This window comes from Trematosphaeria pertusa (genome assembly GCF_010094035.1).
Source record: "Trematosphaeria pertusa strain CBS 122368 unplaced genomic scaffold BU26scaffold_1, whole genome shotgun sequence".
Classification (NCBI taxonomy): Eukaryota; Fungi; Ascomycota; class Dothideomycetes; order Pleosporales; family Trematosphaeriaceae; genus Trematosphaeria; species Trematosphaeria pertusa.
In genome coordinates, this window is record NW_022987212.1 from 4,407,816 (window position 1) to 4,426,090 (window position 18,275).

Below are 18,275 nucleotides of genomic sequence, written 5' to 3' on the forward strand. Positions count from 1 at the left end.
GTCCAAGCCGGGTGGCGTGTCGGAGCTACATTTGAGGCTTTATTGAACCGCCTCAGCGGGAGCGGTTAGCGGTAATTCCTTTCTAGAGACTCGACTGGACTGTGCGCTGTTGTTTGGTATCGGCGACGTCTGAGTGCTCCACCCACCGAGATGTATCAACAAGCAAAGATCCATACTAATGATAGCAATATCTGCCCCCAGTCGTGGTTCAGTCGATACCTCCTGCAGTGGATCTTTAGCTCCGACTCTTGCATCGTCTACCTTGGACTACTACATCACTTCTCGTGTTGTAGTGGATCTCGATCGGCCTTCGGTTTCCGCTTCTGCTCCAGGATCTCTATTGTATCATTTTAACTTCCTAGCCGGCCATCCAGCCCTAACCTCCACGTTTCTAGGTTCCAAACTTGTACAACCTTGCTTCAGTTTAGGCATAGTATGGGAACGAGGCGATATCTAGCCCCAGCTTTCAGCATGTCTGTCAACTCTAACTGATCCGCTTTCCCGATCCTATGCTCTTTTGTTTGTACAACATACTCGCTCACTGTCACTCGTTACTACGCGCTTTGCTCTGTGCCTATCCGCTCTCTATTCTGCCTTTGACTTTGACATCATTCAGGGGTCTAATACTCCCACAACAGCCCATCATGGGCCATTTTAACGAGAAGCAAACAAACAGCTCACAATCATCGATAGAGGGACGTCGAACTCCGAAAGATGACACCAGGACACCAACCATCATACGGCATCCATCTTCCACGCTCATGGAGCAAATGCCACCTCCCTCACCACGATGGAACGAGTCACTGATTCCGTATCCTGCGCCGGCTACAGGGCCACCGACTGCTGGCACATCAAGGAGGAACTCGTTTTCCGGATCGATGCGGTCCCTCGCAAGCCAGAGTCTTATGGAAGATATCAGGCATGAAGTCATGGTCAACCATCTGTTCCAACAGCAATGTAAAAAGCTCTGGGTTAGCGAGGTATCAGGTGAGATGGAAGGGGTCATCTTGCGGAAGGCAAGGGGGAACTACTTGGCGTGTCCACCGAACCTAATTCACTCGTCGTTTGCGTACTACTGTTCACAGATGAACATGCCGGTACGTTTATCCTTCACGACGAAGGGCTACTCTAATACATACTAGGTGGCTATGACAGTGAACTCCCGTATCATCCAAACCTTCCTTCAGCTGGCACCAGAAACCACAGACGTACCCCTCAAGGGAGGCCTTCGCGTCCAAATCCTACCCACTGTCGATGACCTCCCTACAGCGCGCAAGAACCAGTTCGCGGCTTTCTTGGCAGCAGAGTCCCTCCTCGTTGTATGGGATGACGAGCCCCTGAATGTCTTCACGAGAGCCACGGCGATCGAAGATGAGCTCATGGACATGGTGTGGAGGACCGGCGAGCCCGATGACATTGAAGAAGAATCGGAAAAGTCAAAAGGTTCCGCAGTCGTAGAACTCGAGATTGACGAGGAGACGGGAGAGGCTAAGCCGGAGCAGAGGCCTACGCATATCATGAATGCCGTGCTTGTGGGATTCACATTGCTGCTCATCACGATTACGTTGGGCGCAGGCTTCAGGCAGATTGCGATCGAGATCATGGTAGACAGGCGCTATATTCGACTAGCCTTCATCGCGCTCACTCCGATTCAAATCTTTTTCACTCTGGCATGTCTCGTCCTGAAGGACTTCAGTGCACTAAGCCGCATCGCTAACAACCCGGCAGTTCTTCGCCCAGGTTATCGTGGGTTGCATCGCTCAGGTTATCGGCCCAATCCGCCAAATGACGACCAACTCACGTTATTACTCCGCGATGCGGCCCCGCCGACTCACCGGCCAGCTGCCACACATCACCATCCAGTGTCCAGTCTACAAAGAAGGTCTTTCGTCTGTGATTGTGCCCACTGTCAAGTCAATCAAACAGGCTATGTCCACTTACGAACTGCAAGGCGGGTCAGCCAACATGCTCATCAATGACGACGGACTTCAACTCATCGACGAAGAAGAACGCCAGGCACGGATTGAGTTCTACGCTGATCACGGAATTGGCTGGACTGCGAGACCTAAGCATGGTGAAGATGGCTTTGTCAGGAGAGGCAAGTTCAAGAAGGCGAGTAATATGAACTACGGGCTCTGGCTGAGTAACTGTGTGGAGAGCAAGTTAGAGGAAGTACAGCGAGGTATCGACTGGACACAGAACGATGAGGCACGTGAGTACGCAAGGTGCCTGAATGAAGTCCTTGAAGAAAATGGACGCGCTTGGGCCGATGGAAATATTAGGATTGGCGATTACATCCTCCTCAGTAAGTCATCACCTAGCTTGGAGACCTTCAGACCTCTAACGTCATTGTCAGTCGACTCTGACACCCGCGTCCCCTCCGACTGTCTCCTCGACGCCGCCAGCGAAATGGAGCAGTCTCCCGAAGTCGGCATCATGCAATTCTCCTCCGGCGTCATGCAAGTCGTGTACACCTACTTCGAGAACGGGTAAGCCCGTCCCTTCCCCTTCCTCCCCCACCTATCTCGCTACTAACACACCCCAGCATCGCCTTCTTCACCAAACTCATCTACACCGCCATCCGCTACACCGTCTCCAACGGCGACGTCGCCCCCTTCGTCGGCCACAACGCCATCCTCCGCTGGTCCGCCATCCAGCAAGTCTCCTTCTACGACTCGGACGGCTACGAGAAATTCTGGTCGGAATCGCACGTATCGGAAGACTTCGACATGTCGCTGCGCCTCCAAGTAAACGGGTACACCATCCGGTTGGCCGCCTGGGCGGGCGAGGGCTTCAAAGAAGGCGTATCGCTCACTGTTTACGACGAGCTTGCGCGCTGGGAAAAGTACGCGTATGGCTGTAATGAGCTGCTCTTCCATCCGATTAGGTTCTGGCTGGTGAGAGGCCCGTTCACGCCGCTTTTCCGCAGGTTTTTGTGTTCGAATATTCGGTTTACGAGTAAGGTGACGATTGTGTCGTATATTGGGACGTATTATGCAATTGGGGCGGCGTGGATCTTGACGACGGCGAACTACTTTGCGATTGGCTGGTTTAATGGATACTTGGATAAGTACTACATTGACAGCTGGAAGGTTTGGTAAGTTCGGTCACGTAACTGTTCCTGCTGGCCTCTCTGCTAAAGTCACCACTCAACAACATTGACGAACTCCGCTGACTCTCCCCGCTCAAGGTTCTCCATCGTCATCGTCTTCAACGGCCTCGGCAACCTCGCCCTCGCAACAATGCGCTACCGCATCGGCTCCGCATCCTTCCTCTCCGCGCTCCTCGAAAACTTCAAATGGATCCTCATGCTCGCCATCTTCCTGGGTGGGCTCTCGCTGCACGTCTCGCAAGCGCTGCTCGCGCACATGTTCGAAATCGACATGGCGTGGGGCGCCACTAGCAAAGAAGCCGAGTTCAGCAACTTCTTCATCGAAGTGCCGAAGGTGCTGAAACGATTCAAGTTCAGCATTGCGTTTGCGGTCGTGGGCATCGTGGGCATCGTGGTATTGGCGGTCGCGCCGTGGGTTCCGCATTCTTGGCATATTAGAGATATGGTGGCGATTTTGCCTATGGCGACGGTGACGGGGAGTCATTTGTTATTGCCGGTTGTGTTGAATCCGGCGTTGATGACTTTCTCGTGGTAGGCGTGGGGTTCAGGGTATTTTGGTCGTGAGGATATGTATAGTATGGGGGAAGTTAGGAGTTCTGTCTTCATATGTACATGATAAAGACCCCTGGGGTAATAGTAATGTTCTTCTATTCTCTACGTATGGTCCGCTTTATTCGGAGAGCATTCTCTACCGTGAATCTCCCAGCCCGAGTTTCTCCAAGGCCGCGTCCAACATGATTCCGCTGCCACATGTCAACTGCCACCCCAGCAACCAAGCCAATTCCATTCAGAACTCAAGATCCTTCATATCGATGCCCTCCAGTCCGCCTCCACAAGCACCCTCTCCACACTCCTTACCCCAATCATAGATCGCTCCCCTAGCCACGAAAGCTTCTTGATCCCACTCCACCTGGCTCAACGCCTTCTGAACACCAACATCCAAAATCTTTCCCGAATGGCGCGCCTTATTCCCACCATCCAGAAACTGCAAATACTCGTCCAAGATCTGCAACACAATGCATAAGCCTCAAAAGCATAACAACATGAAGATGGCCCAAGCCGTGGAAGAAGGGGAACTTACCAGGTAACTCGACTGCATCACATCGTTGCTCTCCGGAGTAAACCCCCTGACGCCTTCATGCCGCTTGCAGAACGAGCCAAACTGCTCGTCCGTAACCAGCATCTTCCGCGCATCCCTCATCCGCTGCTCGCTCTCGTTCTCCCCCTCCACAACCAACACCTGGAACACCTTCCACCGAAACGGATCCAGCTCCCTCACCACATCCACCATATCCTCCTGCCAGTTCAACGAGCACACAACCGTGTTGAGCTTGAACTTGATACCGAGCTCCCTGCACCAGTCGCGGATCTGGAACAGCTGCGCCACGTTGTCGAACGGCCTGCCGCTCTTGCGATCCGCGCGGCCTATCGCAGCGTTGGTAGACGCGATGAACGAGTCGCACGATATAGCGAGGATGTCAACGTACTGGCCGTATTCGCGCAGCCACTTCTCCGTCACTCTGGTGCCGTTGCTGACGATGCTCACGCTCTGCAGTCCCAGCTCTTGCTTTGCGAACCGGCACAGCTGGCCGAGATACTTGTGGTACAGGAACGGCTCGCCGCCTGCGAAGTTCAGCTTCTCCATGCCGTCATCGTGAAGCAGCCGTAGCCCCTTCTTTGCGTTTTCGAGAGGCTCGACGTGCGACGTGGTCTCGGTGTGGAAGCAGAAACGACATTCCGCGTTGCATTTCCGGGTGAAGTGGTAGTTGACGCTGAGGGGGATGGTGTGGCCGAGAATGTGACGCTTGTAGAGGATCTTGAGGCGGCGCTGGAGGTGATGCTTCGTGGTCGGGTGGCGTTGGAGGTAGAGCGCGAGGAAGGACACGGCGCTGGCAGAGAGGGAAGTTGCGATCAGGACGGGAGCTGGAACGCTGGAGATCAGCTGTGTGAGTATCGCCATCGTGTGCTTTTGCAAATCGGATCTGGGATGAGCTCAGGATATGTTGCCTGGAGGCGGTGGGGATAGCATTCTTATACCTCTCCTGAAAGTTTGTCAAACGACACGCAGCTAGGATTGTGTCGCATTTCCAAGGTCTGGAAATGCAGCATGTCTCGTAGCTGAGCTTTCTTGCAACCGCTAGTCCCGGAGGTGGCAGAAGAGGAGCGCCTGTTCAAACCCGAGTGTTCACATGGGCCACTCATGAAGAGCCGGAAAGTCTAAAGGGTATTTGATTGCAGTGAGTTGAGATGACCACACTCGTGACGTCCGCTAGACCTCGGGAGAGAAAGGACGAGAAGAGAGGGACGCACCTACCACAAAGCGCCGCCTAATGGAAGGCTCTACTGGGTTCAAGAAATTATGTTTGTGACCTGCATTGCCTCAATGCCGTATCCTCTCACCTTCATCAGCACCATCGTTATCCCAACTCTCTTCAGCAGTATTCCACAACATGCCTTCGCTACCTCATATCAAATCTCGGGCTAGGCTTCTTCTTAGAATGAAGGACAAGGATAGCAGCAGGGACAGCAGAAAGGACAGCGCCATGCAATTACTCCTAACCGAGGACGGAGCCCCCAATTCCAGCTCTAGATCTAGCTCTACGGAGGGGGACACCAAGGAGACGCAGAACGCAGGCGCGAAAGAGGAAACCCCTGCCCAACCCCAACCACTGCTAGTATTTGTATTAGGTGCGCGCTCCAAAGTCCCATCGCCCGGGCGAATGTAGAGAAAAGCACTTACTTCTCACAGGCCCACCATGCGCCGGGAAGAGCATCCTATGCCGCAACCTTGCCTTCGCCTACGACTTCCACCATGTAGCCGTCGACGACGAACTCTGCGATCTCGCCAACCTTACACCGTCCGGCCCCGCCGCGCTTGTCCTGCCTTATCACTACCCCGACAAGTTCATTCTCCACCTCCGTTCGCGACTGCGAGCCGGGCTCCAGCTTGGCACCGACATGCCTGCCGAGTACATACTGCGGCAAGCGCTTCTAGCAAACGACGATCCGTCGAAAGTGCGCCTGGTGATCGAAGGCTATCCTTTCTCCGTCCCAGACTGGCACGCTTTCAGAAAATGGCTCTGTGGTCCTCATAAATATCGGGAGCCGAATGAGAAGACTGCGGTGATCGTGCTGCACGCGAAGAAAGAGATTGCGTATTCACGATTCCTTGACCAAGGGGGAGAAGAGGAGTTTTTCGAAGAGCGATGGGCCGAACATGAAAACTATATCGGTGGGATCTTACAGGAGATGCACTTTGAACACATCCGACGGGGTGTACAGCTCGTGCAGATACAAGAGAAAGAGAACGTGGACGTTCAGGAGATGGTTGATACCGTGTTCAAGAAGTTGGAAAAGATGCCCACCTGGGAGATACCCCAGTGGCAGATAGGGCTTCCAGGAACGGCGGTGGCGTGGCATATGGATCGTTTTATGGGCAGGACCGAGGCTACGTACTGGCGGTAGAGCCTAGCGTAGGTTGTCTTTATTGTTACCCAGCGTTCATAGCATGAACTCGGTTTCGCTCACTTTGTGCAATAAGTCCGAATTCAAGATGATCTGTGGCGCTATAACTGACAGTCGAAGGCTTCAGTCGTTCTAAAGCACTGTGCACACGCCAGTGTACTTGCGGGTAGGCGCTCGCACCGCGGAGCCGAGATATGTTGTCAATGGTACTTGTCACCACGGTGTCGTCTCTATCGTGCCGAAAATGGCCGAGCTACCAAGGCCCTAGCGCGCCCTGGATCGGATGTACCAGTAGTCCAAGGTTGCATGGGTTCAAAGGCATAGCGCAGGCCCGGATATAAGACGTTAAGCGCCGCGGAGGTTGTTCCGAATTGCCCACGAGGATCTGTAGTAGGTATGCCGAAGCCCATCGGAACCTGGTAAAGTCGGCCGAACCAAGCTGAATCAGGAAATCCGTACGTAGGACAAGCGTCCATGGTCGATGGCCTGCACAGGATCTGTAATATGGAGTCCGAACCCGCGCCAATTATAGTAGACGTTGACCGCAAGAGCACGCACGTTAACTCTGATTGGACATTTGAGGTACAACTTCGTGGACAGGCTTCCCTTTCAGGCGTCGATGCAATCGATATTAGGACGTAGGATGCAGCTAGCTTTGACGACGCGATCGATACGAAATTCTGGCTAGGGTTAATACGTGTCTGTGGAAGACTGATTGAGGTCATTCCTTCCGCGAATCGTACTGACTGTGTTAGACTGGAGTAAACTCTGACATTTCTATCTCCACGGTTCTTGTAGCCATGCGGTCATGGTACATTTGCCCACATTTCCAAGGCGGATGTAATCGACAATCCAGTTACTCTTTTAAATCCGTTCTACATTCCCATCTTCGATGCTAGATCGTAGTTCACGATTATTGGAGCGGTTCCCGTAATAAGTGCGATAAGGCGGTTGGACATAGTGCACGATGTTGCGAACCGCGTGTCTGGCGTCAGCATCAAACACGCTAAGAGATATGGATGTGGATATCCAAGATGGCCGGCTGCAGCTTGCTTGGGCTGCAAGCATCGGATCAAAGATTTAAAAAATTGTAAAACCAGGGAAGTGGCTCGATTGGGCGTATGGAGGCGCTATAATCTAGATTGATGTTGCTCTAGACTTGAATGGTCTGTGATGTCGTTTGAACGAGCTAGTCTTGAGTCCTCTAGGCCGCGACGCGCTGAGACCACAAAGTCTACTAGTAGAAACAATGGTAGTCGATAGTTCGCAGTTGGTGGTATTATGGACTGGCTCGAGCGGTAGGTATTTCGTGTCCCTGGTAGACGTATGCCCTTCTCTCCCATTGGACTTATCAGCTCACCCGGACATTTATCCAGCTGGTTGGGGGAGTTGATGCCTGATTATGAATGCGCGAACGCGCGGACACGTATATTGACAAGCCCACTGGGCAGCATCTGATCGTGTACGAATAGATAGTCGTGATATATTGAGAAGGACCCAGTCGGTCATCTTCGCGGTTGTCCGAGCATGGATGGTAACTCCTTGGTCCTTAGTCCTGTTCCCCTCAATAGGGAAGGGCACCATCGCTCCCAGAACACATGGAATGCTTGTTGTTCGCATGTGATAGCCAAAGTGCATAGATGGAGGTGGTCCGTCGGACCATCCTCCGGACGCATAGGTTCCGCCGCAGCGTCGGCTCTCATATATGCAGGACTCTAGTTTTGATATGCTAGATCCCGTCGTGCAGCTGTATGGGCGATAAACTCAATACTAGAGTCTCGGTTACGGCGACTGTTGCTTCAGAGCGAAATGGTGTTCGGCGATGCTCGAGCGAACCGTCTTAGGCGGCTGGGAGGGTAGGTAAAGCGCATTTCTGTCTCCGACGAGAATTGAGGATGAGTGACATGGTTCACCTCGCTCCCTTCTGCTCTTGTTCCTTCTCCTGCCTTCGCGCAGAGATCGTCGCAATCTTCCTCTCAAGCTCAATCTTCTTGCTGACCAATTCGGACCGTGCGACTTCAAGCTGGGAGATCATCTCTTCGGGTGTGGCTTCTAGCATCCGTCTTCTCTCCTGGATGTCTAGGGCATTAGCGTTGGACTTGCCAATGGAGGATCCGTCGAGCAACAGGGGAGGAAGCCGGAACCAAACGACCAGTGTAGAGAGCTAAGCTAGCGCGTTGGTGGGATAACGCAGCTCAAGCGTAGGCTCATATATACTGATTAAAGGAGAAATAGCATACCTGCTTGTACTCCTGTCTGCTTTTCAATCCCGCGCCGTACATAGTCCCCATGACTGTTACGGCGGTGATGGCGCCAGTCATTGTCCACCGACGAACAGCTTGTGGGGAGACCATTATCGAGGTGGAGATGCGCCCTGAGGAGTATCGATATGTTCAATGGCGTGTCGAGGTCATTCCAATGTGGAAGTGGAGTCGGAAAATTCTCGAGGACTGAGCGGACGAGCTTCAGGGTCCGACGGATGCGCCAAGGCTGTCTCCGCGGGATCCTAAACGCGTTCCCCACCTTGATCCTTCCACAACAACAAACAACGTCCCCACCACCTCCTCCGCACCCCCAAATAAGCCAATCCCCCCCGAACTAGGCTCCGCACGATGTCGAACCTCCCACGCTCGCAGACAAGCTCGTCGTCCCGGCTCAGCACGATGCCCTCCCAGAAGCCCCGCCAGCTCTCCCACCTCCAAGCCCAGCTTGCGCAATTGACGGCGAATATGGCGGACCTAGAGAGCCTGATGCGGATGACAGCAGAACAGGCACAGGATATGCGAGGACTTGGTGGCTACGCCGGCGCGATGTGAGAAATCTCTTTGAAGCGCCCTTTAGATCCACAATGGCTGAGTCGCGTTCGGGCAAAGTTGACTAACCGATTCTGCGACAGGTTCATGGCATCAAGCAAAGTGCTAGGAGAAGAAACGGTCAAGGGAGGCGGTAGTGGTGCAGCATCGTCCGGAGCGGAGGGCGCGCGCGAACAAGACAAGTGAGCAGGGTCGGATTCCAGCTTATATCTACGCAGCGATTGCAAGGACACGAAATGCGGATACGAGGCGCACGCTGCGATCTGATAGCGCTATTGCGAAGTAGCCGTGTGAGAAAGAGATAGGAAGTGCGTGCGCCGTCGTCCCAAAGGGCAGGAAGGCAGGCTCTCAGCTGTGAGGGGCGAATGAGGATACCAAAGACAAGTTACCGGTTATCGGCTATCGGCATGCAGGAGTGAGACGCGAACAAGCCAGTATATGGAGCAGATGTTATCTCGAGGTCCTGCTGTTGAGAGACATTCAACCTGCAACCCATTTTGCACTACAAGCGAGCTTTTTGCAGATCCCAAGGCTTTTCGGGAGGCTCTGTGGGGGTGCGATGGATGCCCTATACCTGATTCCCGCATTTTCGAGCGACTTTTCCATATACTCGCCGTCGGCGACCTGATCTTTGTTACACAGGAGGGGTTTGGACGAAAGCACAGAGCAGAAAGCCCACGAAATGCAGGGTCCGTCGAGCTCTTATCTCGCAACGGAAGAGCCCAGTTGGCTGGGAATTGGCTCAAACCAGCTAGCCCTGATACGCGCTGCAAGTCATGCTTTGAGTGCACGATAAGATTGTTTCGAGAACCACGATAGGAAGCTCGACGAGTGGAATTGGTCCAAAGACAGCGATATGGGCGCTAACCCTGTCCCACCGTGGGCGTATTGCATCAGGGACGCATCCAATGCTGGCGGAGAACGAGCACTGTGGTGGCCCCTATTGGTATGAGCTGGATATGTCGTTATCAAGCTCGCAAAGATAAGCTGCGATCGCCGCATCGTCGAAAGCTGGGCGCACGCTCCGCTGGCACGTATAAATTAAAGCTGTTGCCCGCTGTTCTAAGCTTGCCTGGACGCTTCCTTGGAGTTTCGATCCGACTTCCGCTCGTCCCTCTCCGCTCCGCCCGTTGTCCATCTGGTACCTGCATCTGGACGCCAAGACTCAGCCCTGTTCCTACTTCTATCATGGCTCGGAGGGAATGATCTGGATGAGGAAAGGCATGCAATGCAAACTCTTTGCTCGTGCTCAATGCACACCTTGGATGGTTCACCTGAGGGGGACCGGCAGTTGCGTTTAGAGAAGAACACCCAACCGTCAGCAACACGAACACCGACGTATGTCTTCTGGTAATTGCCGACCTCCATTGGACCGCGCTTCGGCCTCAACGTACTATGGATATTTCGGCGCCAAAAATGATGGCTCCAGAGCGTCATCCAGGACTATGATGGATCGTTGCTCATAGGTGGTTAGCCTATGATGACCGACGCCATGGCTCGCGGCTCCAAGCAACAGGTGTTTCGCCTTCATTGCACCCCGCGTCCCGTGTTAGGAGAGGCAGGAGGAACTGGGGAAAGATTGCTGAGAAGCGGGATGGACGCCGGCGGATCTTGCGAGGGACACATGAGGTCCACGTACCACTACGCATTACGAAGCTCCCTTCCAAGGCTCCATCGTCGTCGCGAAGCAAACCTTATTCGCCCGTTCACCCACCCTTTTCGACGTTGATCGGTGAGGCAACTGCCACTTCCGACCCGTCAGCATAAATGAACCCGTGTGACCCCCACGACATCCCGCGTTAATATTCAGGGATCGGGCGTCCGAGATCCTCTCCGAACAGGGCCTCGCGCCGGAACGGTTTCGCTCTGCTGGACAGAGTATCGTTTCTCGTATCGGCCCTTGTCCTTTTCCATGCGGCAGCGGCGGTTGCACTCAACTCAGGTCTGACGCGTTGTCCGGGCTCCTCTTTTCGTGCGAGCCTTTTCCGCGGTACCTGGAGATATTTAAACAACGATCGAACGACAACCCAGACTGCACGCTGGAGAAAATTTTCGAGTTGAAATCACCCAGCTGCGTCGCGTGCGCCCAACAACCTGACGAGGTAGGATTGGCCTAGGTGACCCGCAAATGGTACAGTAGCGGTTTTCGTCGGTTCAGCTGTGGATCTAGGCTCTCGCCATCCCTGCATGTGCTGCAAGTCAGCAACATGGTGGCTTGATTGGGGCAAGGATGGCATGGGTAGTGACCCCCACGCTATCCGCATTGCGAGCGCCTTGCGCCGTCCAACCCTGTCTTCGCAGGCTTTTTCTAATGAGCGATGCAAGAACCGCAGTTTCTCCGCATCAGAAAGGGAGCGCGAGTCGATGTGCATTGACCGTAAGTACGCGTTCATTTCACGGCGTTGTGGGTGGAAATGAGTCCTTTCATCTCGACGAGAGATGTCGATGATGGCGGGGTACAGCATGTGAAGACCCCACGGCAAGGCCAACCAAGGTTCGAGTGGGTCTCAGATCTGCTTCTCAGCGAATCACGGCGTTGGAGTAAGCGACGTACACGACGTCAAGCACTACCGCGTCTGCGCTTTGCATGAATCGACTGCAAGCCTTTCATGTTTTGGCAGCAGTAGATGATTCCATAGCATGCTTCTGTACTCTGAAAAAGCAAGCAAACAACCGCATGGGTTAATTCGTCAGCACTCGTCGCATTCGTCGAGCCTCAGGGATTGCTGCTTAATGGTGACGGCTAAAGCCATTTCTGCGGCCACCGGTCCGGTTCTGGTAAAGTAGATGAGCCGACTCGATCTCCACGCAGGTGTGGACCTTGTGCAGATCGTATACCCATCTCCAGAGAGGAGTGCCTTGCTGGAGGACGAGACAACGCAACACGAGACGACAGCAGACAGGTGCTCGAACAGCTACGAAACACGCCAGTCGGATAGAGACCACGAAGCGTCGGATGTAGCCTTTGTGTTGTTCGGAACTACCGGTACGTCAGGTAGGTATTTCACCTGATATTAAGGTGATACTTCCCCGTTCAAACAACAGAGGGGCACTATAGAACAAAGGGGCCAGGGACAGGACCATAGCACGGTACGTCTTTCGGGGGGATGGAGTGCTGAGACATCCTGGCCACTAGTCAATAGAGAAAGCGGACTCACAGCAGCCTTACTGAAGCCCTCTGTTCCTCGCCTCGCAGTTGCGGCTCTTTCCGTGCTCCTACACGCTTCTCGAACCCTTCCACCAAAGGGCTCCTTAAGCGTCTAGACCAACTTGAGAGATGACAAGTACATGGTTCACTAGGAGTACGGTAGCGATGGCGACTTGAAACGCATCGTCGTCACTAGTGAGATGCGAGCTCAGAACTTCCAGATACACGTGCCAGCCACACCACGCGGCTGGTGTAGCGCAAGCAATAGTAGTGGAGCCTCGTGGACCCTTAGATGGCGATGTCGGGAAATGTAGGAGGGAGAGTGCCGGCGTCGGATGAGAACGCCAGCTTCGGATGATGGATGGAGATAACTTGGGACCGGCGTGCAGTAGACTCTCAGCGTCGGCATCACCGTTGCCACAAACTCATGCTTCCTGAACGGCGTCCTGGACGGCGACGGTTCGCTGCTTAATGGAGCCCGCGCAACATTCCTATACACGCCGTATTTGTGCCCATCGGATTGGCAGACGCAGCAGGGGCCCCATTGAAGAATACTGAGGGCAGGCGAAGGCGAGTAGAGGCGTTGCCCAGCAGCCAATGGCAGCCAGTACAGCCGTTGTTGTCTTTTCCCGCCAGATCGAACCGGCTTGGTGGAGCTTCTGGCGGGCGAACCACTGAACAGTAGATCGCGCTCGCCGTGAAAGCAGCGAGTGAGGAGGCGAGGAGGGCGCTGGCTTAGGCTACGCAGCTGGAGACATGTGCTTGAATCGTCTGCTGTTTCTTTGAGCAGGGCGAGCGTGCTCTTCCGGCGCTCGCAGTCACCACGCCGTTGGCTGCAGCTCCACCCGCACTTTTCTCCCACTCTGCTCCCGCGGGCCAAAACGCCCAGCGAAGCTTCGTTCCAGGGTTCCAAATTGATCGAGCGCTGCACGGATCAAGCGTCCTCCAACCTGACAGGGCGCCGCGGCAGCGTGCAGCTTAAGCGGGCGAGCATTTTCCCGCTCAGCCTTTCTTTTCTGCTGGATGACCTCAACGGCCAGTGCTGCTGCTCCGCTCTCCTCCACGGCCAGAAACCCCAAGCGCCCCAGCCTGAGCGCAACGCGCGCTGTCGTGTGCGCGCGCGCCTTTCTTTTGCTCGCGGACGCCCGTCTGGCTTGCGACCCGGCGCCCGACGAGCGCACGTCGACGCCTTGCACGCGCAGGGTAGCCGTCCGCTCGGCAGCGCATCCTGGACTGCCAGAGACGCCACGGGTCGTCTGATTCGGCCCTGCTCTGCTGCACCCCCACTGAAAGTGAACGCTCCCACGCACGACCTCACCACACCCGCCGCTCCTCCATCCAGGATCCCAGGCCCGAGGCCAGCAGCTGGAAGCGTCACGACCGCTGCTGTCGCCAGAACCCCCGCCAAGCCTGTAGCCCGCTGCAGAGCGCGCTGCCGGCCCAGCCTTCGTGCAAATTGTCCCGACCTAATTCCTCGTCCGCCGCGCCGCTGACCGCCCTCTGCTTCACGTGTGACGAGCTCCAGCAGATCGGTCGCCCAAGAGCCTGAGCGCTGCGCTTCCCCGTGGGCACACAGCAAAAGCAATTCCTGCTGTCTCTGCCCTGCCCGGGGCGCCGTACCATCGAACCGTGCATCGTAAGCCCCAGGATCCGCGCAACACCAGTCGGCTATGTCAACTGGGGCGCGAGCTGCGGAGCCAGCGCGTGGGGTTGAGGGCGTGCGCGCCGCTCTGCTTTCCGACGTCTTTGACGCAGCCGCTATTGGAGCATTCGCGGATCAACACCTGCCTACATCATCCTCCCCCAGACTCGCCTGGCCGCCCCTCGACGGCTTCCCGACCGCCAGCCATTTCCTCCAGCAACCGCGCGCACGCGACAATCTGGAGGCCAAACTGGACAAGCTGGATCTCACGCCCCAGGAAGCGGCTGCTCGCAAGGGCATGCTCGACACCTCGATATTCCCCGCGCTGAAGAACGATGCAGGCGCGGCCGACCTAGCTACGCCGGAGGAAATGCAGAAGAACGACCCCCTTGCGACTCAGATATGGAAGCTGTATTCTAAGGCGAAGACGCAGCTCCCTAACGCGGAGCGCATGGAGAATCTCACCTGGCGAATGATGGCCATGAGCATGCGGCGTGCCGAGCGCGATCGCAATAAAGGGTACGGAATACGCCATGTGCAACTGCATCCACCTGCCCCAGCCGCGTGCAACTCTTGCTACAACTGCTAACAATGCCTCCTGGCGTGCAGACCAGGTCAATCCTCCGAGATGAAGCCGCCGACGACGAGCAGCGCGGGCGCACTCAAGTCCGCACCGAGCGGAATCGCACAATTGAGGCGGTCGGTGGACCAGCAGGCCCAAATACAAACCCCGCAGAGTGATGCTATGAATTTGGACGATTTTATACTTCCGTCGTCCGTAGGATCCCCAGCAGGATTACCTCCGTCGCCGTCGAATGAGACGCGGGCACAGTCTAATGCAACCGCCCCAGCGATACCGATAAGGAAGGCTAATCAATCCCACGACCAAAACCTCTCGCTCGCCCGCGCCTCCGCTCCCTCAATTCCTCCGATCATCAATCGAGAGAATGAATTTGGGTATGTCCAGCGACACGTCCGCAAGACCAGCATCGACGAGCGACGAGTGAGTCCCTTATCTAAGCCGCTTCTAGCCCCTCCAGCCCAACTGACTCCTTATCAGCCTCCCAAGCGGCGAGCAGAGGCGTCTCCTCAGGTACCGCCCGTGAACAACACCATGATACCGAGCAACCCCGATGACGAGGCCGCCCTCCACCAGTACTCGCTCGACCAGTCGATGCACCCGCCCCACTTCAGCACCTCCCAGCCCCAGGTTCCCTTCTCCATAGACACATTCCACCTCCACGAGGACCCTATCATAAGCTCGGCTGGCCCGTTCCAGCAGAACTTTGGCTTCTCGCCCGTAGGCTCGCCCCTCATGACCCAGAACCCTTCCTACTCCAATCTCTTCAACCCGAACTCGATGGCGTCGTCGCTCAACTCCACCGACTACTACTCTCCTCCTAGCTCCGCCTTCCCATCGGCAGTGTCGACGCCGCAGCCCATGTCCGAGGAGAATCAGATGTACTTTGATCGCAATGGCATGGACATCCGAGGCGCGCACAGCAGTCACGGATTCGGCCCTCATCGGCCGTCGAACCTATCCACATCTATGCAGCCACAGTACATCTTCAACCCGAGCGGCACTGGCGACTCAATGTTCAGTGCCGTGACGAATTCCACAGCTTCCGCACCCTTTTCGGCGCCGGCATATGGCCAGCCCGGCCACGTCGAGCCCTCGCAGGTGCTGCACAACAATCTCCCACTGCGACAGGATAACATGCAGATACCGCGACATGAGAATATGTTCTCGTTTGGCGCCGATTCGGACGGCGAAGACGAGGAAGGCGGTGCGTTTCCGGACAGGACGATGCCGGCCCAATCCGAGTACTCGCCAATGGACGACGGGTCGCTTGACTTTGGCGCTGGGTTTCAGTGGGAGACCAATCTGTCGAATGCCTTTAATCCCATGGCAGCGCGATACCCGGCGGGGCCCCCACGGAAAACCGTCACGATCGGGACAACCGAAATGCTTCCCTCGCCGCAAGATCACTGGAGCCCGGGTGGAAGCCTTGGCCGAACACACGGCTCAGCGGCCTCCGTCAGCGACATCCGCAATCGTGGGAACGACCCCCGACGCCAGAAGATACCCCGCACCAGCTCGACCCCCAACGCAGCTGGCTTGGCTCAAGGGATGCACGGGCGACCTCAGTCGTCGCCGAACTCACCACCCGAGTCCGGCTTTAACTCCGCCGCTCCATCTCGTCCTCCAAGTCCTGGTGGCACCAAGCAGGGGGAGCAAGGCAGCATCCCCACGACTTGCACCAACTGCTTCACCCAGACTACGCCGCTGTGGCGTCGCAACCCCGAGGGTCATCCGCTCTGCAATGCATGCGGTTTATTCCTGAAGCTGCATGGTGTGGTTCGTCCGTTATCGCTGAAGACGGACGTTATCAAGAAGCGCAACCGTGGCAGCGGCAATTCTGCTCCCGTTGGCGCATCATCAACGCGCTCTTCGAAGAAGTCGTCTCGCAAGAATTCCCTCGCGCAAACGCCGGTCACGACACCCACGTCCGGTAAAGGTGCTGATTCGGAGTCACCGAAGTCGACGGGCTCGGGTGGAGGTGGGACCACAACTGCGAATAGCGTCACTCCTACGTCAGGTGCCGCACCGAACGTTAAGTCTGGCGGTGTGGTCCCCATTGCGCCCGGCCCGCCCAAACCGCAGCCTACTAACGCTGCACAAAGCCGTGGAGCCAACGTAGCACCGAAACGTGCGCGGAGGCAGAGCAAGAGTGGAGGACAAGAACTAGAAATGGCTGATGCTGAAGATACAAGCGGCAAGGCGCCTTCAGGCGCGAGGAGAAAGGAGTCAACGGTTTCGACTCCAAGCACCATACAGAACCAGAGTCTCGGCAGTCTTCCCATGGGCGCCATGGGGCAGGGTCTTCAGTCCTCAGGCCCGCAGGAATGGGAATGGCTCACGATGTCACTATAAATAGTCGAACGCAGCTTTCTTCATATTCCCTCGCCGTCACCTTACCGGATATCCGAACGCGAGACTTGTCGCATGCGCGCGATTTTCGCAACCTCATCCATTGGACATGGCCTTTTTCCAAAGTATGATCATGTCCGGTTATTCTTACCATCACCTAGGAATCTGCGCTATTTCCGGGCTCGCCGAGTTACTGCGCGATATTTTGGCACTCATGGCCTTGTCATGACTCGAGTTGGACGATTCTCAATACCATCTTACAACTGCTTCCCTCTGTGGTTTGGCGTCTGGCGTACTGCATGCGTTGCGGAACGACTCTCTGGGACCCGAATGAACCGCCGACTCCTTACACTAGTACGGCTTCTCTACTCTTCTTTCTCGGGTCTGCTTCGATACCTCGGTTTTCTACGATTGGCGCGTTTCAGCAACGGTTAGACTCGGACTGCGTTTTAATTTCTGGCATCCCCCATTCGGTTCTTCTTGTTACCGAACTAAGGTGTCAGCCAGATGGAGGAGGCAGGCGCTCCATCAAGCTGTGCACCGCCCTAATTGACGATCCCAGCAAGAAGGCACGAGAACGGTAATTCGGCCCCGGTTGGCTTCCGTGCTCTGTATCCGCGCCTTCTTCTTTCGATCGAGCGGTCTTGTTCGCTTTGCATGAGCTTATGAGAGATTCCCCCTGGGTTGGACGGAGGGCAGCGGGGTGGGCGACTGCAGTGTGCGTGTGCGTGTGCGTGTGCGTGCGCGATATGCGATGTCTTTGTGTTTATGTCTGGCTCTGCTTCCTGGCTGCTGCTGCTGCTCCTGCTCTTCTAATTCGACGGCAACGATGGGTGGTAGGGCCCCTTGGTTGGCGTTTCTAGAGCACGTGTGCGTACATAGACGATGGTGTTTGATATCCTCTGAGTGCGGAACGAGCTATGCGAATATACATGAACGATTCTAATTACAAACATCAATTCTCATCTCTACATGTGACTGTTCTTGCGTGCTCGAAGTATCCACCGCATCGACGCCATTCTTACAAAGTTACACCGACTTTCATATGCCCCCAAGCCTTCAGAACAAGTTTTCTCGTTTGCTCGGACGGGCGTGGAACGCGAAGCGCAACTCCGATTCGTCGGCCTTATAGCTTCCCTTTGGTAGACCCTTTCTCGGCGCCC

The 18,275-nt window shown here is 55.5% G+C and overlaps 7 protein-coding genes across 7 annotated transcripts; 4 read left to right on the forward strand and 3 right to left on the reverse strand.

The window, feature by feature from the left end:
* Positions 1-770: 770 nt before the first annotated feature.
* BU26DRAFT_415541 (uncharacterized protein) lies at positions 771-3,647 on the forward strand (the record flags this gene model as incomplete). Its single annotated transcript, XM_033823119.1, has 6 exons — positions 771-1,097; positions 1,143-1,679; positions 1,729-2,305; positions 2,357-2,489; positions 2,546-3,097; positions 3,191-3,647. The coding sequence occupies 6 exons, from the start codon at positions 771-773 to the stop codon at positions 3,645-3,647; spliced, it is 2,583 nt and encodes an 860-aa protein (XP_033692220.1).
* Positions 3,648-3,962: 315 nt separating this feature from the next.
* Positions 3,963-4,886, reverse strand: BU26DRAFT_407143 (radical SAM enzyme; the record flags this gene model as incomplete). The annotated part of the gene is made up of 2 exons (XM_033822878.1): positions 3,963-4,118; positions 4,194-4,886. Coding segments are annotated over 2 exons (849 nt in total), but the record flags the coding sequence as incomplete, so codon positions are not given.
* Positions 4,887-5,562: 676 nt separating this feature from the next.
* Positions 5,563-6,577, forward strand: BU26DRAFT_499754 (uncharacterized protein; the record flags this gene model as incomplete). Its single annotated transcript, XM_033826431.1, has 2 exons — positions 5,563-5,800; positions 5,862-6,577. The coding sequence occupies 2 exons, from the start codon at positions 5,563-5,565 to the stop codon at positions 6,575-6,577; spliced, it is 954 nt and encodes a 317-aa protein (XP_033692222.1).
* Positions 6,578-6,630: 53 nt separating this feature from the next.
* BU26DRAFT_38729 (uncharacterized protein) lies at positions 6,631-7,623 on the reverse strand. The gene is made up of 2 exons (XM_033822662.1): positions 6,690-7,623; positions 6,631-6,639 (listed from the first exon to the last, which is right to left on the reverse strand). Exon 1 carries the CDS (start codon positions 7,300-7,302, stop codon positions 6,808-6,810), a length of 495 nt encoding a protein of 164 aa, XP_033692223.1. The 5' UTR covers positions 7,303-7,623; the 3' UTR covers positions 6,631-6,639; positions 6,690-6,807.
* Positions 7,624-8,486: 863 nt separating this feature from the next.
* Positions 8,487-8,898, reverse strand: BU26DRAFT_558619 (uncharacterized protein; the record flags this gene model as incomplete). The annotated part of the gene is made up of 2 exons (XM_033832589.1): positions 8,487-8,741; positions 8,818-8,898. The coding sequence occupies 2 exons, from the start codon at positions 8,896-8,898 to the stop codon at positions 8,487-8,489; spliced, it is 336 nt and encodes a 111-aa protein (XP_033692224.1).
* Positions 8,899-9,189: 291 nt separating this feature from the next.
* BU26DRAFT_558620 (uncharacterized protein) lies at positions 9,190-9,576 on the forward strand (the record flags this gene model as incomplete). Its single annotated transcript, XM_033832590.1, has 2 exons — positions 9,190-9,389; positions 9,474-9,576. The coding sequence occupies 2 exons, from the start codon at positions 9,190-9,192 to the stop codon at positions 9,574-9,576; spliced, it is 303 nt and encodes a 100-aa protein (XP_033692225.1).
* Positions 9,577-11,577: 2,001 nt separating this feature from the next.
* Positions 11,578-17,115, forward strand: BU26DRAFT_499755 (uncharacterized protein; the record flags this gene model as incomplete). Its single annotated transcript, XM_033826432.1, has 9 exons — positions 11,578-11,767; positions 12,203-12,376; positions 12,410-12,480; positions 12,691-12,848; positions 13,329-14,014; positions 14,067-14,174; positions 14,228-14,699; positions 14,790-15,183; positions 15,241-17,115. 9 exons carry the CDS (start codon positions 11,578-11,580, stop codon positions 17,113-17,115), a joined length of 4,128 nt encoding a protein of 1,375 aa, XP_033692226.1.
* Positions 17,116-18,275: the final 1,160 nt, after the last annotated feature.